The 25,733-nt window shown below is 37.7% G+C and overlaps 1 protein-coding gene across 6 annotated transcripts in view; it reads left to right on the top strand.

Annotated features, from left to right (window-relative positions):
* Window positions 1–25,733, top strand: part of UBE3D (ubiquitin protein ligase E3D) — a 165,072-nt gene that overhangs the window by 9,641 nt on the left and 129,698 nt on the right. For all 6 annotated transcript variants that reach the window (XR_001864804.1, XR_001864805.1, XM_017742823.1 and 3 more), the window contains exons 3-6: window positions 1,702–1,771; window positions 4,120–4,189; window positions 5,026–5,134; window positions 10,153–10,322. Coding sequence is in view for 4 of the 6 variants with exons in the window: in XM_017742823.1 (XP_017598312.1) it covers window positions 1,702–1,771; window positions 4,120–4,189; window positions 5,026–5,134; window positions 10,153–10,322 (419 nt within the window). In the remaining 2 variants the exon portion in view is untranslated. The remainder of the gene's footprint in view (window positions 1–1,701; window positions 1,772–4,119; window positions 4,190–5,025; window positions 5,135–10,152; window positions 10,323–25,733) is intronic.

Here is a 25,733-nt window from a genome sequence, read left to right as displayed (position 1 = left end):
CAGCTGCAAGTTGTCAAATAGATATATTGATTTAATTAGTTGAGCTAAAACTATCCCTTTTTCCTTTGAAGCATGATACAACGAGTTAGTGATGTTTTCTAGGCACACTTCTCAGTCAGCACCTGTAACTGTAGTCAGAAAAAAAATAGTCAAGTTGTAGCTTTCAAGGAAGTACTGTGTATTCTGTACTTGTACTGTGCAGTATTTGTACCAGTCTCAGACACTGGCTTATGCAAAACCTTGTCTATTTATCCTTGTTTTTCACACTGATGAAGTAATTTCACTGTGTATGTTTGAGAGGAGTAGCGAGGTAGGAACTGAGAAAGGTGATAACTGCTTATGTATGAACCAGATGATTTTCCTGATCTCCATAACAAGGGGACTGCTGTTCCAACATAGTCAGCTCTCAGGCTTTTAGTTTGATTCTCTGTTTTTGACCATCATTCAGGTTATATATATCTGTACTGTTTTCAGAGCTCTAATGTGCTACACCCAGGTTAATAAGCCCGCACAGAACTAGTTCTGAAGCTTAGACTTTGGATTAAAGTAAGAATTGTGCTTACTTGTTTGATGTATTGAATTTAAATATTAACACTGTAATTAGTAGGAGTCTTAGAGGGTAGATTTCATCTAGAAATGAGATCTTTTATAAAGGGCAGTAATAGATGCATAAAGCTGAGATAAATATTCAGTGATGTTTTGGAGAGTGTAGAGACTCTTTGAACTAGATGTTGTTATCCACATTTTTCGTTTTTAATAAGCCATTGTTGACATTGCTTTCTCTGAATTGATGAAGAGTTTTTGAAGTTGTGTATACTTTTAGTATGAAAAATGCTTTCCTGTAGTAAGTACCAAACTATATTATGCATCATGTGACAAATGCCTTCCTTTTTTTTTTGATACAAGACAGGGTTAGAATTTCATAGCATGAGCTCTGAGAACATATGTTTGTTTTTTTTCTGTTCAGCTTTTCTTAAACATTTAAGATTTTATGTATCTCAATGATACCCCTCAGTTTTCTGTCTTCCATGTGTTCTCCTGTTACGTGTGTTTTTATGCTGCATATGGAAACTGTTTTGCACTTCTGACAATTGTTTTTATTGTCAATACCTTTTCTGTATCTGCTAGAATTGAGGGAGAAGGGTTGTTCAAGAACAGAATCCACTGCACCTTTCTGGAATATCATGCTGTGTTGTGTACTTCAGCTGTTTCCTAGTAACTCAAAATAATCTGCAGACGTTTTCTGCTCTCTGCTGAGCATTAAACTGGTATTCAGCTCCTATAAAACTGTCCACAATGGCTAGAACTTGTTACTGAGTAATGGTAGTCACATTGCTGCATACTATTTTATGTATGTATTATGGAGTACTTCATTTCAGATGCATTATTTTGCCCTTAGCAAAATCGAATTTAGCTTATCATTTTATCATCCAGTCACTCAATATTACAAGATTCTCCTGTTAGCTATTACAGGTTGTGCTGTGTGGATATACTGCCAGATTTTAAAATGAGTATGAAACTTGCAAGCAAGTCCAAGTGTAGAAAGCTGCAGTAGTGAAGGCAAATATGTGTTCATGTGAACATAAAGAGGACAGAAATAAGTAAAATGTTCACTATCCGCTCTGTAAATTATGTTACAGTTACGCATTCCTTTTTCAGAATATCTGAGTAACATTTAAATGATATTTCTTTGTCCTACAGAAGTCAAAAGAAAATACCAGAGTAATTTGTAAGCGCTGCAAGACAATGCTGGGAGAAACAGTTTCATCAGGTATGAGATGTTCAAACAAAACTAGACTTGACTACATCAGCCATTGAACACTGAACACAGTGTTAAAAACACTGAAGGAAAGTAGCTTGTCAATAACGTGCAGTGATGATTCCTGTGTGTTTGTCTCATTCCCTTCTGGAACAGATGAGGTTGTTGCTTCCAGCGTTAGACCTTGAAAGTGACCTTTAACATGATTCCAGTTTACTAGAAATCCCAGTAAAGATGGAGACTTGAGAAATTACAAGTTACTTATTTTCCTGTCAGTTCTACAGAATAAGTGAAAGGAAAATTCAGCACCTGATCAGCACAACTTGAAGCTGAAGATTGCTAACAGTCAGCCTGGTTTTGTGGCAAGGAAACTTTTTCAAAGAAACAGGTTGTGTCTTATCCAATGATGAACTGATGGAATTATCGGTTTAAAAGCTGTAATTATATTTGATCAACAGGGTTTACCTGAAGTGGTGTAAAGATGAGTGTCTGGTTGTTTTCAAAATTCAGCTATTAATGGAAGAGAAGCAATGATAAGACTGTTATTAGCAGGTTCATTCTTTCATTCTCCCTCTACTTCACTGCATCAGTCACTGTGAGCCTGCCTCAGTTCAGAGATCTGGTGAATACAAAAGCTTCTCAGAAAATGCAAAGCCCGTTTAAGAAATGTCATAAGGAGAGACAAGACAGAAGATCTTCTGTTACAGAATGTTCTGATTGTCCTGTACAGGAATCTGAACAATACAGCCTTAAATGAAACAAAATTGAAGGTACAGTGTTTGAAAGCCCACAAAGCAAGATGTGACTTTGGGAAGGGAGCGAGCACTTGGAAAACAGTATGGATAACAAGGTCATGAGTAATGGATCAGTGGGAATGGGGAAAGGCAAACAATAGAGATGTGCAGGGATTTGGTACGGATTCTGCACTTGGCTGAAGTTAGATAGCATATCCATTGTTTTGACCATGTTTCTTCAGTACTGTAGGAAATTTTGGTAGAGTTCAGAGAACAAAAGAGATATATGGTGTAAGTCTAGGCAGAACATCTCTGTGAAAAGAGACTAGAGAGCAAACTTGGCTGTCATGCTTGGTGCTTCCTCATGAGCAGGTATCTTGAAGATAAAGAAGGATTAGAGCGGTGTAGCTGTGGAGGCCAAATGCGGCTTTGAGATTCCCCCATTGGCTATTCCTTCCTCCAGCTCTATCCACATATACTCGTATGATTTTTTCTTGGGAAATCACACCTTCTGTGTCTCTATAAGCAAACATCTCCTGAATTCCCAATACCCTTGTAGCAGTAGCAACAATTCCTTACTCAGGTTAATGGCTGAGGAACTAGAGGGGCTGAACAGTCTTTTCCCCCTGTCTCCAAGAACTCATATAGCATGGAGCAGACTTAATAAACTTAGAGGTAAAATATAATTTCCTAACAGTGAAGATAATTTAAAAAGTGTAGTATTTACCTGGAGAAGGGATGGGATTACCAAACCCTTTGGAGGGTTTAAAACAGATTAAACGTCTTCCTGAAATGTTTGCTTTCATCCAGTTTTAATGGTATGTGTGGACAGACATCAGATTAAACCCTTCAGTCCTTAAAACTTGTGGACCAAATGAATCTTCCAGTTGTTCACATGCTGAGGTTTAGGAGAATTTCTTACTCTTAACCTGTTTTGCTGGCCCTCTGGTTAGGCTGTATTTGCAGCATAGACCCAGATCTTCAATATGATCATCTTTGACCTGACTTTATAGAAGGGGTTTAAATTATGTCCTCAAACACTTCCATTTAGTGTTAAAAGCTGTCTTAGTGGAGCTTTTGATGAACAGTTACATTGAAATTCAGAATGTATGCAGTGTTAATGTTGAGTGAGTGTGATTTTTGGAAAGAAGTTCCATTCTGTTCTTTGAGCAAAGAAGAAAATTATTCCCCCGTGTGAGCTGTTATTAAAACTGTCTCTTGTGATTCACTGCAGCATTACAGAGCAGCAGAGGGTACTAAAATACTTATGTAAGCTATGCTGATCTCAGTGCTTTAGGAAAGTTCTTTCAATTCATCTTTCAGGTTTGGCTTGAGCTCTTGCTTGCTTGGTTTCGAGATGATTGTTCCCAGCATTCAACAAAGATCAATATAAATGAGAAATTGCTGATCTTGTAATTAGCTTGGAGCAGTTTTCTTCAGGAGGCGTAGGTTTTTTGGTATGGTTGCTTCTACTCCTACAAATCCAAGCAAAATATGATTGTCTGCCGCACCTCTTAATTGACTACTGAACAAATGTTTAATTAGTATAGTGATATGGTGATTTACAGTCTAATCTTGAAAAGTTGGTTATTCTATTATATTTGAAAAATGTTTTTGTCATTTTAGATACCATTAAATATTATGTCACTGAGGTGATTATTCAACTAGCTGAGGAAAGTTTCAGTCCAACACCAAGGTAACAAAAAAATCAAATAATTTCCTCAAGTATTTATGTTTTAGAAAGGATGCTAGAAATGTTCTAATGTTGTAGTTTCTTGAATAATTACATCTGATAACAGAGTGCAATTTTATGTAATCATCAGAGAATCAAGCATCGTAAGGCAAAGTAACGTGAATTCACTCATGTACAGTTTTGTTTGCTCATCTTTGTGTGTGATGCTGGAGATAGATTGTGTATAATTTGTCACAGTGTCTCACTGTTCAGGTGATAAGCCAAAATAAAATACATATTTATTTCGAACTATTTAAATTTGCACAATGTCTGGTGACTAATTATGGAAACAGAAGTTTATGTTGTGTAAAGTTAAGTAAAGCTTGAAATGTTTAGTTGGAGGCTTTCGAATTTTAAAGTAATTCAGTTTGAATTTAAGACTAAGATGAAAGAAAACTTTATCTAGCTACCTGGTATCACGTACAATGGTTTAATGACAGTTCTTTCTTTTTGTGAATTATATTGGAAATATGTGCGTCATTCTGAACTTTGTGTTCATATGCGCAAAACATAATAGGGAAAAGCTTGTATTCAGCTTTTGACAATTGGTGTTGGCCAAAATAAAGGATGTGGAGCAATTTAGAATCCTGATCTATTAAAAAATTCGTGTTTCAGGAAATAAAAAGTTCTCTGGTTTTGAGTGAGAGGAAGAAAAAGAAGCCCCATCTTTCAGTAAAATGTGGTTGTAGGATGTAGTGGAATTAAGTATGAGATACTCATTTACCTGTAGTGCATAGATATGAATGACTGCCTGTATAGTTGTTTTGAAAACATATGATATATGGTTAATTCTTAAACAGGTCTCAATTTGTACAGAGCATGGTTGCTCAGTGTCTTTTGGAATTATCTTCTGCTAAAAGCACATTTAGATTCACCATAAAAGGAGATAATGGAAAAACCTATATTCTGGTAAGTTTTTAAGTCTTCATCTTCCTGACTTTCTTTCTAACCTACACATCCCAGTTCCTAAAATATTTATGCAGTTCATTATTGTAAGTTTAAAAAATTAACAAATTCAAATTCTTGAAGTGGTTCTGAGGTACAGCTATTCAAGTAAGAACATCCCTAAATGTTTTAATCTAAGGAGATGTACACACAGAAATTTTATTGATACGGCAATTAAAGTACTACAGGTGCACCACAGGTAGCACAGAAATAACACTATTTTGTATCCAGAAAACGTGGAAAGCTTAAGTTTTAACTTTTTGATACATATTTCACCTTCTTGCTCCAGCGCTTCTTTAATCACCAGAAGTGAATCAAATTGGATAGCATCTTTCACAAGCATTGTCTCAAGTCAGCAGGGGCTATTAATGTAGTCAAGACATTGCATTGCAAAGTGAAGTGCAAACAAAAATAAAATTGCCTATTATACTTAATGTTCTAATGCTGTTAAACTTGGTTAAGCTTGATATTTAGATGGTGACAGCTAGATTCCTCAAACTTTTAAGATGGATAGGAGTTACCTTAGTACTGTACACTTATTATAACCAGGGATGTTTCCTTTTATTTCTGAACTAAATATAGGTGTAGAATCTGTATTTTTGCGGTTTATAAAAATAATTCATAGACACGAAGATAAAGAAATACATGATTATAGATTCCTGCCCTGGATAAACTCATAAATGCACTTTCTTGAGGCAATCTAATTACATAAACTGTTTTATATATGCATTGTCCAAGTTCTGTAATTTTGGAACATCCAGATGCTGAGGAAAGTGTATATCTGTTGCTTTTAAATAAATTTTAGTGCCAAGGCAACATTTGTACTACCACTGAGAAATATCTCTTCTGTGATGATAAAATGAAGGTTTCCTGAGCAGACCCGTAATTATCATTATATATTATCTTATTGAGGAGTCATTAAAAATCATTGTGATTTTTCCCTTGTAGCTTATCTGTTCCCAAGTTAAGTAAAATTCTGGTGCTTAAGTTTAGTAGCTTAGATACAGCAAACTGGATATTTTTTAACAGAAAAATCACTTTATTTATTATTCTTAGCTCTGAGCTGCATTTTTGCCAATGTATTGATTAGAGGAGCAGGCTGAATTAGATAGGCACTGGCTTCTGATTGACATCTCTTCATTTATATTGGTTAGTTGTTAGTTTTTTGCAGGTGTTTTTAGTATTTAACATCAGAAAGCCCTTAAACCTGTCCAGAGTGAGGTTCTGGCTACTGTATACACATCAACAGCTGTTTTGGAGTCATGGTTTAAGTTTTTGGACTCAGAGGCCTTGTGGACACAAGTATAATGTAGCTCTATTTATATTAATGATTATCAACAGCTAAACAGTAAAACGTGGGTGCTCGAGGCTGTGAGCACACAGCCAAGTTACACAAGTAGTCTCATCACTGATGCATCATGAACCAGCTGTCCCACTTGTTTGTTTTGATAATGAGCCAAAGATTCTTGTTCACAGTGTTTGTGCTTACCTACATGAATACACAGAGCTTAGACTGTGTATGTGATAATTAAGGTTAAGGTTTCTCACAAGTATTTTTAATTTTTTTTAAACCACAAGTATTATGTGTACTTGTTTTCCTCATTTCCTCTGTATGCATCACTTAGTGTTACCAATTACGTTATTTGCAGATATCATAACACGAGTTTCCATTGTTTAAGTTACACATACTCTGTTGTTTAAGCTATAACTACTTATATATATATACTTATGTTGGTTGTTTTTTTATTTTTAAAGGATGTCAATAAACAAAAGTTTCTTTGTTTCAAGGGAAAAATGTGGTACATACAGATGTCCTTATCTGTCCTAACTGTATCTCTGCTGTCTTCACATTTGTGAATCACTTACTTCCTCTCTTTGCTCCACTGTTGCCTTGTAGTTGCATGACTTACAAGCTAAGAATAAGAGGAGGACAGCAAACAGATAGTTAGATAGGAGAACGCGAGCGAAATGGTACATTATTAGTCAGCATAGCAGCATCTCAACAGATACCTATTTTTTTCTGTACTGTCAAAAAGTGTGGCTTTGAAAGAGGTAAAGACATAGTTTTCTGGTTAGATACAGGGAATTCATCTCATGGATGGGATCAACATCATAAGACCCAAAAAGATTACATCTGTGAAAATCAAAAAGTGTGCAGTAGTTTGGACTCTTTGACTACTATCTCCAGTCTTTCAGTATTGAAGGAAAGATGTTTTTTGGAGTGGGATTACACTGTAAAGTGCCTTGAAAGTAAAGCAGCTTGTATTTCAGGAGTGAGCAGAGAGGGAGTGGGAAGATATCCCAAGAAAATTAATATGTAACAAAATGGGAGAGACTTGTCAGTCTGGTTATTGTCCATGTCTTGAAGGGGGCATGAGCAGAACAGGTTTGCATTTGTTAAGATTGGAGATGGGATGGATGTTGCAGTGGTCAAGAAGTGAGATAATGAGAACCTTGCTGAGACTTAGCTACCCAGCTCTTTTAGAGAGCTTTATTCTTTGTGAAATATGTGGAAACCGCATCTTTACCTGAACAGTCTTGAGTGTGAAAACAAAATAGCTGTAATGAGAGATGTTTATGTAAGTGACCTGTGTGGTGATGAAGCTAATACTAATGTCTGCAATAACTAAGAAAGAACTAGCAAGGAAGAATAAAAGACTTGGTGTTTTTTGTTTCTTTTTCATGTTAAATTCAAATTGATGCCTAATTGTCCACAAATTGATGCTGGAGACCCAGGTTGAGATATAGGGAAACTGATCACACAATCTAAATTGTGGTATTTCCCCTGTTTGGTTCAAGTCCCATGAAGTATAACTGGGATAGATTTGTTACAACTTTTCTCCAAAGAACATCTTTTAAGTCTCTTGACAAAATGATTTGAAAACAATAAAAAGAGACCAAAACCCCCCAAATACTTTTTTTTCTGATTCTGTAATTTCAGAAAAGGTCATCAATGGCATTGTCAATGAATTCTAATCTTTATGTATTTATTTTTCTATAGAGATTCTTTTCTTACTGGAGTTAATGTGGAAGGAATTTGGTTGTGCAAGCTCTGCTGTACAAAGAGGTAGAAAGGAAGGAAAGATTGCACATTGTGAGTAACATAGTTGAAAGCACAGATCAAAATATGGAAATGTTTTAGCCAGAAATAACATATATAAACTGCTTAGAGTCAACACACCAAGCCTGGGTGAGTGATTGTTCACTCAGACTGAAAACAAGACCAAGAGAGAATTCATAAATGAAGAAAAGAATAAAAATACTGCCTGAAGAAGTAAATGTAGTTCAGAAGTTGATTTTTCTCATGGCCAGGAATCCTTCCACCCCCAGAGATTAATTTGCTTTCTCTGTATTGTATGCTAAATTATTAATAGAGATCTGTTGTGTTGCTGTTGAGACAAAGACATTCATACAGGTTGTAGAACATGATTGTCAGATGCCACATGTCGACACTTGTGGTAGAAAGAAGTGCTTTGCACGTGGACTATGTTGCAAATGAAACATTTTGGTTGCTTTACCTACAGAAGATTGAAGGAGGATTCTGAAAGGAGCAGACAGCTATTGCTACATTGTTCCCTTGTCTAGTTTGAAGGATATTCCCCTTCTGAAAAGCATTCCAGGAAGCTCCTTCCGCATGGAATTGTTAGACATTTCGAGAGGAAGAAACTCTGTTCAGTTTGTGTTGGCAGGGGCCTGTGTTTTTCACCATTTTCTCCCAACATCTCTTCAGCACTTGGCTTTAAGAACCTTCTGTAATGGTCCTAGCTAATGAGGTATATTTTGCAGTTTAGGCTATAAATGTGTACAGTGAGTTACCAGAGCAAAACTGATGAACAACCACTTGCAAAACCAAGTGCGGTTGCTTGTCATCATTCATGTGCATATGCTGAAGTGATTCTCCTCCTCCCATCCCCTCCCAAGATATCTTTATCAATATATCTCACTCCTTCTTTATGAAGCTTCCACTGTAGTGTTCTGAGCCTTGGGCTCTGATAAATTGTGACTGTCACATTCAATTACAACATATACTATGTGTCCTGTTAATGATGGCTTTCTCCCTCCACAGGGGATATCTTGTGTCTGCTACCTAACATCATGTAACTTGTTTTACTTGAAACTGATTAGATCATGAGAAGCAGACGATTGCTCTCTAGTGAGCACTACTGTATAAATCCCATTTTCTATGATAAATATTTCATATATAAACATTTCATACAGGCACCGGATTTGTAAAAATTGATTTCCATTGTTAACTTGGATCACTTCAACCAAATCACACAAAGATTAAATAAGATCCATAATGGGATGCAAAAAGTTCAGATTTCTCAAAACTCTCCCCAGTAAATATCCCTCAAATTGCTGTGAGCAAATAGTGCTGAAGAATGCCATTCCCATTATGAAATTCGATGAAGATTTATTTTCCAAGTGAGGGTCTGTTGCACCTGTTTGTAAATCCCACCATTCCTTTTAGACCATCTTAATTGTTGTCTTTTTCCTTGCACGTGTTAGCTCCATACAGTCGTAACTACCACACTTCTTCTAAAAATCCTCAATTTTTTGGCGCTTCAGTGGACAATCTTTCAGTTCCCTATCTTCAGCCCTCAGTTGCTCAACACTATATGCTTGACTATGCCTAAAAAAATATGAAATTGGAGAAATAATACATCTGGTACTGAAAGTGACGACTTTGGACTCTTTCTTTTGTTCCTGCCAAAGGGAATGTGCTACAATCACAAAAAAGGCAGCTTCAGAGTAATGATCTTAAGAGTGACTGATAAATCAGTATTGTATTACCCTTTCTTTCTCCACTAGAAGCTGTGCAGACTGTGCTGAATAATAAAATATCAATTTATGTCTGTTAATACTTTGTTAGAAACTTTGTAAGAATGTAGCTTTAGTATTAGCTGATTTAGGGTCAGAGTAAAGTAACAAATTGAAATGTATGTAATCTACAGTAAAATAAATTATTTCTTTATTTATAGATATGGCTTTTAAATTCTGACACATTGCTGGTAGAGTCTTTAGGAAGTTTGTCCTCCCACAGCATTTTTACACCATTTGGAGATATCCTCATGCCTAGCTCTGGACCAGTGGGAACCTGGAATGCTGTCAAAGTCCTTTACCAGCCATGCATTAAATGCAGGAATAAGGAGTAAGTACAACCTTTTTTGAACTCAGATTCTGATATTTATTTGCTTTGCATTAGTATTTCTTTCATGTTCTTTGGACAGTCTTGTTAATCTCAGATATAAACCTCTTTGAATTTGTATATTTCTTAAAATATTTTTAAGCAAAATGCCAGAAGAGTAGTATTTGGTTGCTGTTTCAGCCACAGAGAATCTGGTTGTTAGATTTTTTGCACTGTAATATTAAAATATAGACCAAGGAGCTTTGTTGTTTCTAAAGGCACATGTAGGTAACTTAGGTATTAGTGTTTAAATTTAATTTGCTTTCAGCTCATTGATGATGTTATTTCAAAAAGAAGCAAGGCCCTGGGAAAAGGGAAAAGAGAAGAGGTGAGGAAGGTTTGAAGTACAGTGTCATAAAAATGTTTTTCTTGGATATATCTGAGTGTAGTGGAGCCCTCATAAAGGAAACATTTGATTTCAGCAAGCTTTGAGTTCAACATTATGAAAAATATACATTGCCTAACATGTTAAAGCCCCCATCAGTTGGAGAGCAACGGTAAGAGAATGTTGATTAAACAGTGGCTCCAATGTTTGCAGGTGATGGAGGGTGAGTATGATTTAAGCATAATTTACTGCTATTTTTTTGTGCAGTGATAGAAAAGAAAGCATCGGTTTGTGTAAATCACACTTAAATAGTGGTTTGTTGTTGTTTTTTCTTTAAACTTTGGAAACTAGGTGAAAGATTTAAATATGTATGGATGAAGACATTCACTCCAGACTCTGTCAATACACAAATAATTTATAGCCCAAGACCTCATAAAAGTACAACAGAAATGTTTTCTCACACAGACAAGCAAACGCGTGTATGAATTTAATATTTTTGTAGGAGAAACATTCACTGTACAAGTGTGTGTGATTCATTAGAGTGTGTTTATCCTGGGTGTTGCCAAGTGTATTCTTTTTATATTTCAAACAGATGCAGTGTTGAATAGCTGAAATGAACTCTGACAAATGGAGAGATGCAAAATTTTAGTATTTACAGGAAAGGTCATTCTACTTTATTAATGCTATTCATGTAAGAGAAAAGAAATATCTTTATTGATGTAATAGCTTCAGAATGTGGCTTTGGAAAACCTTCATGATGTAAATGTTATTTAGTGATCCAAAATACATCCTTAAGTATTATCATTTAAACTGCTTATTCTGACAATGGGAGATATTTTGCAAGAACCTGTCTAAAATGAAAGATATTTCACTTGCTACTCTTAAGTCTTACGGAAGTGTAGCTTATGGTTTTGTTTTCCCAGTTTCATTTCTTTATCACTGAAAAAACTTAATTACTTTAACACACGTTCAACTACTCTGACATTGAGATAAAAGTCATCTACTTAGTCATTTTCCTAGCATTAGAAATGCTTTTCTTGAATGGAGTTCTCAGCAGCAGTATTTTTACTGTGAGATTTTATTCAGTTCTTTCTATTTCCACAGACAGACTTGTTAGAAATCACTTTTTTTCCAGACATTACTTTGTATTTTTCTTTGGGATTTTGCAGTGAGTATAAGGAAGAACTGAGGTTTTAATTCTCCTCTGACAGTAATTGGCATTTTCTCTATCCAGTTCCTGGACAAGTGAAATAACGGAATAGAAAGAAAGGAGGATTCTTTTTAAGCTTCAGAAACCAAACTGTTGGTTTAGTATTGTTTTTCCATTTTTATATTTCTAGGAAAGGGCAGTGAAAAAGACACTAGCACTCCAATATGTTTCCACAAACTCATTTACCAGTTGGCCTCAAGTACCACCCATATCTGTGCAATCAGACTGAAGTCCTTCTATATTGAACAGGAATGTAAAGACAGCAGAAGCAAAAACATCACAACCAGTATGACTTATTTAATGTGATGTGTTTCCGTGTAGAACTCAAATATTATTTCCAGAATTCTGAACAAAGTGTCTGATTTCTTGAATAGTGCAAGTTCCAAAAGTTTCAGATGCCCACATTCTGATAATAATTGTAACACTTACCTTGCTTGCATCTGCACATACACCTGCCTTTGAAATAATGGAAAGGTTTCAGAGCCCATGGCCTGCTTCCCGTGAGAGGGGAGTAAGCAAGGACACCTCCAGTGTGGAAAGGAATCAGCAGGAGGTCTGCATGTGACCTTGACCCTAGCAGACCCCAATAGCTGCAAGGGATAAGTGTGTTTTATGGTGGAGGGCCTCTTCAGTTGCTGTGACTCCCTGGGTACACTTGGGTTCTGTCCAGTTCTGTCAGGACCAGAATCTGATCCATGTGATGGAGGGGGAAGCACCTTTCTTACTTGTGAACGCTGCAGAGTTTGTGCTGGTTAGCTGGGCCATAGGTTAAAACAGATTAAGGTAAACTAGAAGTAAAAGTATTGTTTGTAGTATCTAAATATAATAATGTAATCACATATTTGTAAAACATGGGTGAAAAAAAGAAACTAAATCTGTACTTATCTACTTACACAAGCAGAAATCTACTTATTGTGAGATAAATACATGGTTCCATTGTAGCAGTTGAGGTCTTGGGCTTTGTGAAATTATCCCTTGGCAAACTCTGCTGCTAAAGAGAGTTGACTGCGATTGCCACATAATTCACATTCAGGCACCCTTTTCTGGGGATGCACTTGAATATTTCTCTTGAGGGGAATGTAGTCGCTTTTGAACGTGGTCTTCAATTTCAAGACTTCTGGGATGTTAGAAGAAATTTATTGTTTCAGTCCAAAACTCATTCCTCCTTTATTCAGAGCTCAGTTTTGCAATTCTTTGTAATCAACTTAATGCTTATTTCTCTTCCTCAGGTACAGAAGTATTTGTCCCCCTTAAACTAGGAATTATGTCCTGTGAACAGCACTGCTTCAGTGAGCAACACAACTCTCTTTCCTCCAGTAAATCACTGGCATACCTATCACTGTACCTTACATTCACCATTGCTCTAAACGTTAACAATGCAAAGGAAACAAACATTTGAGTAGGATAAATGTCCATGGTTCATTACTGGCTGCTGTGTGGTTATTACCCACATGGAGTGATGGCTGTTTAGGGGTGGTTTCTCTTTGTTAGAGAAGCTTTCTCTAACAAAACTGTGGTCTGAGTTAGGCTGCGTGTTGCTCTGAAGGCGATTACCCCTCCTGTGGCATCAACAACACACTGATTTAATGTTCAATTTGTTGATCTGTGTTGACCATCAGATCCTTTTCAGGTTGATTGCAGTCTAATAAGCAGCCTTCCTCTTTATTTTTGTGCAGTGTCCTTTATTAAATTATATCCTAATTTTGTTCAGAATCTTTTTCTTTCTTGGTCATGGCCATTTTTGTTCCCAACTTGTGGCCTGTTGATGGCCCTTCCCAACTCCATGTTGTCTGTGGAAGGAAGAAGCATCTCTCTTGTTCCAGTCTCTGGGAGAGCGACTGATATATGGGATAGGAACAAACTGTGAACATGTCATGTGGAGCCTCTCTCCATATACCTTTATTTTGGCAAGGAATTCTTAACAGTTGTGCTCTGGGTATTCTCTGTGTATTAGACTGCATTGCTTAAGGACATTCAGTAAAGTTAAAATAGGGTTAAGTATATCCAGACATGCTATTTATAGTGTAGTTCTTGGCATTTCTCCTTGCTGAGCTGAATTCCTCTGATCTTCCTGAATGTGGTATAGTGATTTGTATCTTACTCCTTCAGCAGTGAAACAGGGCTAGAAACACTTAGGTGTGTGTTATGTGTGATAACACAAGTTTTGGGTAGGTCTGTCTGCAGTTAGGCTTTCAGCCCTTGGGGGAGCTTTATGACAATTCTTCTACAGCAAATTAGTTGAAACTGCATGAAAAATGTGTCTTTTAAATGTGTTTGAGTCCCATTAGAGAAGGATGCCTCATGCATTTTTTGCTCCATCCTTTATGGATCATGTGCATGTGATTATGTTGGTTCCCTCCACTTTTCTCTCAGCAAGGCTTCTTTTCTCCACCTACAAATCTGCTGTGCAGACAGAAGAGGTCTTCCCTTCAAGTAACAGGTTCTTGGCAAATAACACCTTATGCAAACAACCTTGGCTGCTGGGAGTGATAATAGTAAATACTCCTGAAGTGAGAGTGTTGTAAAAATGTATGAAGAAAAAATTGAAAATATGGTTACATGGAAATTTGACCATAATTTGATCTCAGAAAATATATGTGAAGGTACAGTTGGGGGAAAATAGCACTTTTCTCTTTAGAGTGCTAGGCAAAGCTTTGTCAAAAGGTCGTTGATAGCTTTTTGTATCTCCTATGCATCTAGAGTCTCTCTGAATGGTTTACAGCTTTTGCAGAAACCTTTTTCAGTGTAAAAAATTGCTGCTTATAATTTGGGAGTTGAAAAATTACTTCCAGAAATTGTTCATTTTATTAGCTTTAGAGGGACCAGAATAAGCTGGAAAATTGAGTTTGTGGCTGAAAACCTGGAGGGTTTGAGTCCTAGTGCTTTTATTACAGTATATGTATAGTTGGCTGTTTATGAAGCTGTTATTGATGTATTCCAGAATGTTGTTTATTTCTCCCAAGAATGGCTTTCATTCTGTATATGAATCTAGAGTAATTCACCTCTCATAAAAATATCAAACTGTGTCCTATTTCTCTGATTTTTTGAATGTCTGAAATTTTCCTAGTGTTTCAGTGACTCTTGCCTGTAGAAAACACATGGGACCACACAGATCAGTAATTCATTGAATGAGGAGTGACCAATGTTTCTCTGGTTTGTGCTCTCTGTAAGCTGGTTTCTCTGTCTGGAATGATTAAAATTGTGGGTGTTATTGTAAATGGAACATGAAGGATCTGGTTTGTTTCAGTTTTTTTTCTGTTCCCTTCTTGAATTATTTCGTGGTATTGAGCTAAGAGAACTGACACCACGGGTGGGATGAGTTGCCTTAAAAGAGATGACTGAACAGTCCAGCAAAAATGTTTAAAAGATGCAGTCTGATGTCAATCAGGGTTTTTGGGACAGGAAGAAAAAAAATACTTTTCAGAGTTTGATATACATGTGGAAGCTCTAAGCCTTATGAAATTTGAATGCTTAGGCAGCAGACTACTCTTCAGTACTTGTAACATCCCTTCCCACCTCTAGGAAAAGGTGTATGCAACTTTTAAGTATAAATTTCAGGACAAATATCCTGACTTTTTTGTTTCTTGAAACTACACCTGCCATATGCAGCAGCCTTTTATGGTGGTTACTTAGGAACTTAGTTCTTCCTCCTAAACACAGGTCTGATATAGCTTTCCAGCTCTTTGGAGCTGTTGTATTTTTGGTATTTCCTATTTTAAGTGGTCTTAGAAGTACTAATTGAAGTAGAGAAAAATATTGGAATAAGATTTTTGTCTACTGAATAAGTTCTCATATTTTTGCTCAAAAATTTTGCTCATTTTATCATTCCAGCTGAGCTTTTTGCTTAGATTGCCTTTTTTTATTCATCTTTTGAAATTTAGCATTGAAGGCAGAGGAGGAAGGATTCTGACTGGTTTTTAAAAGGGATTTGCAATCCCAAATCACTTATCCATTTGTTGATAATCTGACTGATAGCCTGCCTTTTTTCTTGTGTATTGTGAAGGATGCTGTTGTATCATTTTGCAGGGTACTGCTTTTGTTCTCTGCATTAGAACTGTTAAATGCTATCTACATAGTAATTGGCAATGAAAAAATATGAAATTGATTGTAATGGCTATTGCTTAACTACTTCTTACAGTTTAATTTTTTAAAGAAAAAATAGACAAGTATGCCATTAAGATCTCTGATCACATTAAATGAGCTTTTGAGTCAGGATCTGTGATTCTGTAATATGGTATGACAAAAAAATATTTCAGGCTTATACCTTTTTTTCCATATTCTTCATATTTACCTGTGAAACACTGCAATTCAAGTAAGCACAGTTTTGGTAGTTTTCATGTGTCTTTGGTTCATCTTGCTGTAGTTCTGCTCTTTTGAGGAATCTTAGGATTGGTAATAAGAGAAATGTCAAGTTGGGTGGCAAAAATTTGTAAATTAAAAGCAGCAAGACTATCTGAAACTAATTTAAAATGTATAGTCAGAAGCAACTGCAGTGCCAGGTAGTTAATAACACTTATAGGATGATAGAAATGTAAGAAATGCCATGCTGAGTCAGAGCAGTTTAGCATGTAATTCTGCATTGTCACCCCAACATCCAGAAATATTCTTCAGAATAGTGTGTGAGCTCTACAGTGCTCAGCTCTGTAGTTGTATTAAGGATGTCAGAGGATACAGTGTTGTCTATTTCCTTTACTGTCTGTTCATTCATCTTTTGATCATCTGTTTGAATAAATTCTTTTTGGCCTTCTGGTGCTGTCTGCCTCCACAATCAAGTGACAAGTTCCAGAAGTTCACTGCTGATGTGTAGTACCCTTTTAACCTCCCATGAACTGATGTCCTGCTAGATTTCATATGTGGATTAGTGAACCACAGTTCAGAATTCGCACCGGCTAAATGGACATGGGGATCCTAAACTACAGCATGCAGTGTTCTTGCAGATTACAGTTAGGGCTTAGACTTAGTGACCAGTTTGCTGAAAGGAAATCAATGTCACATCTACTCAAGTCTTACTATGTGTATGTGCATCTCTATTATATTCATTTTGCTTTCCTTGTAGCACTGCTTCTTTTAAAGCCAGGTAGCCTAAATATGATAGTGATGATCCATTGAGGGTAATTTTATAATAGTACATCAAACATAGCAGATTTCCACTTGGATGCTTGCAGTTTGTTTCTCATAGACTTATAAAGACTGTTGGGTTCACTTGGGAACTGTAAGTACTCAACTCCTGTAATGCCTTTAAAATGACAGGATCTATTTGAGCAGGCAGGAATCAAATAATGAGCCAAGAGTGAAAAAGCAAATCTTATAAAAGCCTATTGGACAGATGGCTGACATGAACTACTTAAACCTGAAAACTTGATTTATTTATTGAATTTTGGGATCTTGGCCTGTTTTAAATTAATTAGCATTTGTTGTTTCTATTGTTGTTTCTATTTCTCTGTGACAGGCTGTGTAAACTAACAATACTTAACGATTTAAGCTGCCAATTTTACTTGTAATATTTTTAAATTGTTAAAGCTAAAGCAAAATGGGAGTGTATGACCTGAGACCAAAGAAGAAAGGCTTATTTGTGAAATTGGTCAGGATATTTCCATTTTTGTGTGTGCAGCAACAATAGGATATTGCTGCTGATTGCCTATTTTGAGTGCTGTAGCATCAAAACAGAACAAGCAATTCTTATGCTGGCTCCTCTGAGTAGTGGCCTTAAGCTATAAATTAAATTATTTGTATAATTAATAAGCATAATAAGTGATAACTATAACAGAATCACAGAGTGGGTAAGGTTGGAAGGCACCTCTATGGAGCCATCTGGTCCAACCTCCCTGCTCAAGCACGGTCATCCTAGAACATATGGCACAGAATTGAATCCAGATGGTTCTTGAATATCTCCAGTGAGGGAGACTCCACAACCTATATTTAGGTGGAACTTCCTGTGCATCAGTTTCTGCCCATTGCTTCTTGTCCTGTTGCTTGGCACCACTGAGAAGCCTGGCTTCAACCTCTGACACTCTCCCTTTAGACACTGATAGATATTGATGAGGTCCCCTCTCAGTTGTCTCTTCTCCAGACAGAACAGGCCCAGCTCTCTCTGCCTTTCCTCACGAGAGGGATGCTTCAGTCATCTCATCAACTTTGTTGTCCTCCACTGGACCCGCTCCCAGAGCCCTGTGTCTCTCTTGTGCTGAGAAGCCCAGAATTGGACTCCAGATGTGACCTCACCAAAATTGAGTAGAGGGCAGGATCACCTCCCTTGACCTGTTGGCAGTGCTCTTCCTAATGCACCCCAGGATACCATCGGCCTTCTTGGCTAGTGACACTGCTGGCTCATGGACAGCCTGTTGTCCGCTAGGACCCCCAGGTCCGTCTCTGCCTTTCCAGCAGGTCAGTCCCCAGCCTGTAGTAGAGCCTGGGGTTACTCTTCCCCAGGTACAGGACCCTGTGCTTGCCACCTTTGTTGAATTTCAGAAGGTTCCTCTCTCCACCCTGTTGAGGTCCGTCTGAAGGGCTGCACAGCCCCCTGGGGTATCAGCCACTCCTCCAGCTTTGCGTCATCAGTGAACTTGCTGAGGAGGCCTCTGCCCCTCCATCCAAGTAATGGAGGAGTAAGTTAAACAATACTGGGCCCACTACTGAACCTTGGGGGACACCACTAGTGACAGGCCTCCAGCCAGACCCTGTGCCACTGATCACGACCCTCTGGGATGTGTCCTTCAGTCAGTTCTCAATCCACCTCACTGTATGTGGGCATGAATGATTGAGGAAGAGGTGGAGGAGGTCTGATTGGAAAGATGGGAAGGGTTGTTCTGGGGAATAAAATTGCTGCAGAATTATAGAGCTTCAGCCAAGTAATTGCCAAAAGACAGGACTATTAGATCTACGCAGAAGTGAGATGTTGGATTGACCATGCCTATTTTCCCTCTGTGTATGGCTATGAGAGTAGCAGCCCAATACCTGTTCTTGCAGGGAGGTGAGTATTTTAGCTTTAAACATCTAGTTTAAAGACTCACCTGCCAAAAGACTTTCAAATTCACCTTCAACATACCTCTTTTGCTCTCTGGAAGCAGTTTGGAGTGACATCTGTAGGACCCCAAAAACTTGCTTGACAAGACTTAAAAGGTTTTTTATATACTCTGACTTAGATGCACGGGAAGAATACTGACAAGATATTCTCAAGAGGCCAAGACAATAAAAAAACTTTACTGGCAACTTTGGAAAATCAGAGAACTTTGACAAAAGTTTAGAGCAGCATTCTATCAACATAAAAGCAACTTCTCAAAGTATTAACTTGGCAAACTCCAATCCCATCTAATTTTAAGTTACTCAAAACTATGAGAAGAGGGAATTAGTAGAAGAACAAGAAGGGCAGAAAATATTCAGAAAAAACAAGTATAGCTACCACTCCTGGTTCCAGTGGTGTTCAGCTGATAGAAATTCCAAGAAGAGGTAGGGTCAAGATGTGCTCAATGCATGTCCTGGCTTAAATACCCTTCAGCCACAGTGGGACTTCTGGTCATCTGGCCACTCTGGGGCTGGAATGGAGCTCCAGAGGTGAGTGTGGAGCATTGCCTCTGATGTGCCAGGGATTGGCAGCCACTGCAGGGCTGCGATACAGGCCTGGGGGTGTGTGAGGTGTGCCGGGCAGGGCATCGCCTCACCAAAGGCAAGGCCTGACCTCTCCCTTCCCACACACACACACACGCGCCTGAAATGTTTTGAGCCAGCAATTCTTCCAGTCTCATAACATCTTTGCATAGAGAGCCACACTGGTACCATAGTCTTGATTGGACTGTTATTCAACAATTTGTTAATTATCAAGTGTAGTTTTATTTCTTTACCTATGATGTACTCTCCTTCCTCTGAAGTCCATTCTAATTAACTTTATGTACAAAAGATTTATAGCTGTCTTGTTTTCAGGTGTTGCCTCTCCACTTTGAACAAAGTCATCTACTCATAGACTTCTCATTGAGCTGGTGTCTGTGACACAGCTTTTCCATGCCTTACTTCCTTTCATCAAAAATCTGTTTTAGTCTATCTGTAATATCAACTCCTGCATCAGCATTGACTTGATTTAAATGTAAATTTAAATTTTCTGTTCCTTTGTTCTTCTGCTCTTGCTCATGTCCAGAACTCGGCTGCCAGGCTGCATGCCTCCCTTATCCTGTATCTTGTACTTCTAAGCTGACACTAGCTTTCCCTTTTTCTTGACCCATAAAATTTTAAGAAAGCTTATAAAATGAAAGAGCCAAAACAATCTGCGTTCGGGAATCTGACCATGCCAAGGTGTATGTGCATGGTGCAGCCCCCACAGTGCTCTCACGAGGTTGATGTGTGGCCTTGTGTGATTCTTCCTCCTGTGCTTTGTGTCTGCAGCAGGACAGAGGTACTCTGGACAGCCCTGCCGAAGTGCTGCCAAGGGCTCCATCGGCATCAGCCTGGATTAAACAGGCACTGTTAAATTTCTGCTGTTGCAGAAAGGGGAAAGCTTCACAATAGTTGAAAAGGAAAACCTGGGAAATAGCTCTGAGGAGAGGAGGTGTTAAAACCAGGGACAGTTTGGGGAAGGGTGGAGGAGTTATTTGTGGGAGAGTATTTCCCTGTGCAGAGGAAATCTGACAGACGTGAGGACGTATACTGGCAGAGGACATGGAAAAGGGGCTAGTGGAAAGTTGAGTCTTTTCAGATTGACAGTCGGTCTGCTGTGAGTTTCCAAAGTGAGCTGTGGGATGTGGTAAAATATGTAAAAAAATCTATACCAGCTTAGGATTTTGAGTTAACTTGAAGTTTATTTTTAGGCGATGAAGCTGTGCTCTTGACTCCTGGTTTTATTTATTTAGGATTTAATTGCTTGTTAAATTTGACTTGTAGCCACAGCTGATACTTTAATGTCAGTTTTGTGTTAGTACCTGCATAGAGTGAGCTTCTTTACAATCTTTGCAAGAGGTACAATTTTTTGTGAAGAGGGAAAATGATGATAAAAATAAACTACTAAAATTGTGGTTTAAGTGTGAAAGAGAAAATATGACATATGTGAAATTCTAACTTCATTCATTAGGCTTTTGTTTGGCAATTAGATTGAATGAATAGGAAGAATAAATTTTGCTGTCAGCAGATTCAGAATCAACCACTTCTATGATTTGTGGTGTTCCTTGCTTGCTTCGGGCAATAGCATCTTGAAATACTGCATTTCCTTCTCTTCTGAAGTCAGTACATCAGAAAAAAACTTCAAAGCATCAAGCTGAGAGATTTTTGTGAACAGTGATTACAGCATTTTTTTTGTACAGCAGGATAACTTCTCCCTTTGGATTCAGACATAATGTTCTGGAGTGCCTGGTATTTGTGAATATTTCTATATGGAATATCAACAGTGCTGTGGAAGAGATTTAATTTTACCCAAAGGTTTAAAAATCAGAGGCCAGAAAACATTTTAATCTTTATATTGTTCTGAAAATCCATTTCAACTTCAGAAATGGCCCCCTGCTTGGTATAATAGGACTTAAAAAGGGAATTAAAGTTTATGGAGCATGTATAAATCTTCATGTGGCGCAGCTGGTAGGAATAACCTCCATAAGAACACCCAGGGAAGTGCTTTATACTGTGGATAGGGAACTTAGGGCTCTATGTAAAGGGTAACAGCGGTGCCATCTCATCATACAGACCACTGGTTCATTCAACTTTGATTTAATTTGATTTCTTTTTCTTAAATAATTTTTCTCTGCCACTTGCCTGGTTTGTTATGCTGACAAAACAAGTGTTACTATTTGTGGCTATTCTACAGCCCTGAATGCACACCTGTTTCAATACTGTTTTAGGGCAGGGTATCAAAGACACCATCCCCTGGTACCAGTGACAGTGTTGAGGCTGCTGGCTGGTGTGACAGTGGCAGTGAGTAGCTCATATTAGGGCTATATTTTCTACATAGTGCTTAATTCTCTTGGTTTGTGGTTAGATAGAGCCTTTCCTGGGGTCTATGGTGTGACCATTAGTAACAAGGCAAGGGGATACCACATTGCTAACTGGGTTTGCTGCTGCCTCTCTGCCACTCTCCCTGCATGGCCTAGATGGGAAAATTAGATTGTCTTGCTGAAGCCAACCCTGCTTTTCAACCATGGTCTTAGGTGAGGTTACTGCACCAGCTGTTTGCCTTGCTTTTGCAGCACAGACATCTGAGCCACTTGACAGTCAAGTCCTCAACTGCTGCAGTTTAGAGCATATGGTTGAAGCTAAATTGTTGCTGGTTTTGGATTGCTTAAAGACACTGCACAGTGAACCATGGCAGTTTAGGAAATGAGTGATGAGCAGTTCAGATGTCCAGGCAGTGTCAACAGCTGAGACCAGTAGCTTCATCTCATCCATCAGGTCACTGAGTACCAATGCTGAGTGATGTGAATACCTCCCAGTGTGCTCATGGTGCACAGAAATAGCAGGTTACACCAGCTTTACAGGATTTAAGCATTGGCTCTGAAGGTCTTCTTTTTTCACCTGTAACTACTAATTTAAAAAAAATTCTTAATAAACCTATGCTGATTTATCATAATTGCATCTGTAAATCCATTTCTAATGACTAGATGCATGAATTTCAACAGTCCCTTCCCTAAGGCCACATTAGTCAGTATTAACTCAGACTGATACGTAGAACAATTATTTTTTTCCAAACTCATAAAGAAGTGTAAAAAATTTATGATGTTGCTTTAACAAGGCCCACTGAGATTTGGGATCATATATCTAAACCCGTATTGAAGACAAAAACTTTCCTATGTTTAGCCATGCAGAGCAAAGCTGCTCTTCAGACAGCACTTTAAAAATAAAGAGAATTTGATAAACATAGAATTGAAATAATAGAGAAAGGTATGAGGGATCTTCCCTCTGAATTAGTTTACTGCAAAGCCACAGTTACTATTAACAAATACAAAATGTAAATTAGAGTGGTAGCAGCTCTTGAATTTTAAGGCCATTTCACTATACTAGGAACCAGCAGTGGAAAACTTTAGCATTGTTAGAAGAAAACTACTTGCAACACTGAAGAAAAAGCAGACAATGAAGGATACACCTCATTCCCTAGCAGGAGGATTAATTCTCCTGTACAATTAATCTGATTTCTTAGTCTCACTCTTCAGCACCCAAATCTCTGTTCTTTCTCTAAGAGGTAATTTTTACAATACATTTTGCCACTGTTGCAACCTCAGTTTAGTATCCCTCTACTTCCTTCTGCTGGGAAACTTTAAAAGGAGAATTAGGTGGAAAGTATTTCATGAGATACTATATGTTCAACTCCCTCTTGTTTTCTTTGAGTAATTAGGAAATTAAACTGTTTCCACAGGCTTGGAAAAGAAAAATCTGATGTAACATTAGACCATTTAATTAAATTATAAAAATTGAACCTAATATTTTTAGGAAGGATACTTTACAGGAGGCCACAGTGCAGTTGGCAGAAAGTTTTAAGTTCCACACTTTCAAAGCACCAGAGTTGCTTTAGACATTTTCACTCCTTTTGTAAATCTGAGCAATCTGTGTATCCAGAAACTTAAATGCATTCTTTGTCTCTCTCAAGAAACTAGGCGTTCTCCTTTTGTAAGGGTTATAGATTGATAAATATGTACGCCATTTCATTCAGCCTTTCTTTTGGGTAAATTTCTGCCGTTTTAATTTTCAGTGTTTGCTGTTTTGAATTAAGCTTTGCTTCTGATTTCCTTTTGCCAAATCTGTAAGACTGCTCTTCTGCCTGCATTCCAGAGTTAGCAAGTGATTTCCATTCTGTAGATCATTCAGTGGCACAACCGGAGTGTCGGACATGATGATGTTATAATGTCCTGAAACTGAGTTAATTGCTTCTGTGCAGATAGATCCTGTTGTGCATGGTATTCTGTCCTCAGCCTGAAATTACTACACACCACAACAAAAGTTTGTAACACTGCATACTTGCCATGATTCCTTAAGGGTGTAAGTTTTTCTGGTAAAGGTAAATTTTATGTTGTCAGTGTCAGAAGCCTTATCTGGAATAGTGACTAGAAAAATATGCTGCTTCTTCCTTGCAATGGTCTCCATTCATCAAGCCCTTCTCATAACTAGCTCTGACAAGCTGTTTAGTGAGGTCACTCAGAAAGTATTTAGATTCATTGGCAGTCCATACAGGGCAGTCTACAGGTAACTGAGCTGCACAGTCCCAGAAAACCTTGAAGAAAAAATGCAAGCCTGAATGTAGTTGGGCCTGGTATTACCGTTTTTACAGGCAGCGACACTGAGTATTGTATGACAGAATGCAGACACATAGGTATTCTAGATTAATGATTAAGCTACAGATGCTGATCTTTAAGCAGCATCTGCATGTATTTTTACACTGTGTAGATCCAACAGGAATATGTAATGTCTCCTATGCCCCAGATAATGATGTTTTGTTTCAATAAATGATGGGAACATTGTCTTGGAACATCATTGTATTCACCTTGCTTAGTATAGAATGATTTAGTCTGGGTACAAAGTTCTTCTTTTAAGGATGCAGAGTTAGTAAAATAATCTTTAAATCTGAGGAAACACCAAACCATTATTGTCTATCTCTTGAATTGTTTTGCTGTTGTGGGGTCTTTTTTTGCTTTTTCTGCAGCATCTGTGAGGTTTGAGATTTTGTTAATTATGAGTATTGTAGTTGGGCACACATGACAGAGTTGCTGCTACTCTGTAGATACTTCAGTCAGAGTTACCAATTTGGAAATCATCTGGTAGCTGTTTTAGGCAAGCAAACCAGGTATTTTTGGACTGACTTCAGTAATGCCTCAGTGAATGAAGGAGGACTTCAAACAAATGAAACTGGAAAACAAGTCAATCACAGATGAAACTAGGAGCTGAAATAACTCAATTCTTGACATTACATTTGTGATGCTTAGAATTATTATAAGAGATCAAGAATAGAAAGTACATTTTTTTAAAATTTTGGACATTGTATACTAATTTCTTTTGAAATAAATATACTAATAAAATTCCTTGCTAAGGTACTGCAGCTTGGTTCACTGCCTCTATTTTCATTATGAGAACTGCTATTTCTCTTTGAAAGCTAAATTTTCTTTACAGTCTCCAGCTTTAGATTTTTTTTATCCCCTTGCTCTTAGAATAATTTGGTCATCTGAGAATTGATTGGCTGAACTGAAGTGAATTAAATACCATTTCAAATTACATAGGTCTTCTCTTTCTTAAGCATCTGACCCTCAGTGGGTTTGGGCATACTGCTCATGTGGTTTCTGGAACCTTTTGTACTGAACCAGTTCAAGAATTTAGTTTTTATATTTGATCTGCCTTGCCACTCTTTAGAATGATAGTTTTGGATTTTTTGATTGCCTCTTTATCAACCTTTCACATTTTATATGGTGAAAAATAATTCTCAGGTACTGAACATAGCATTTGTACATAGGGAAACTTTCTGTGAAGTGAAGGGCCCTTGTATTTGTGATAGGATACCTGACACCACGTTTTTTTATGTTCACCAATATAACACCTCATTTTGATGATTTTTAATTGAAGATTATAGATCCATGGAGAGATGTAAAGGCACTTTCAGGAGAGTAGTGTTACTGATAACATCTGGACATTCAAAAGTTTAGACATGCCAATCTTTTTTGGAAAAGATATTTGTGTCTTCCTCCTGGGTCTCCTATTTTATGATTGGAGTTTCCAACCTTGGGAGGGGGAGGAGGAAGGAAAGAGTCTGTAAAATCATTCCTGTGTGAGAGTTTTGTGGCAGTGTAGCCCAGGAGACAGCAGAGATGTTTTGAGTTTTCTCTGGTCCTTCTACCTAGTGTCATGATGCCTGGAAGGGCTGAGAGACAGCTTGTTGTCTCAGCCTTCAGGT

The sequence above is a fragment of the Corvus brachyrhynchos genome, unplaced genomic scaffold, assembly GCF_000691975.1.
Source record: "Corvus brachyrhynchos isolate BGI_N302 unplaced genomic scaffold, ASM69197v1 scaffold87, whole genome shotgun sequence".
Lineage (NCBI taxonomy): Eukaryota > Metazoa > Chordata > Aves > Passeriformes > Corvidae > Corvus > Corvus brachyrhynchos.
Note: the sequence above shows the minus strand (reverse complement) of the source record. Positions and strands in the feature narration are given on the sequence as shown.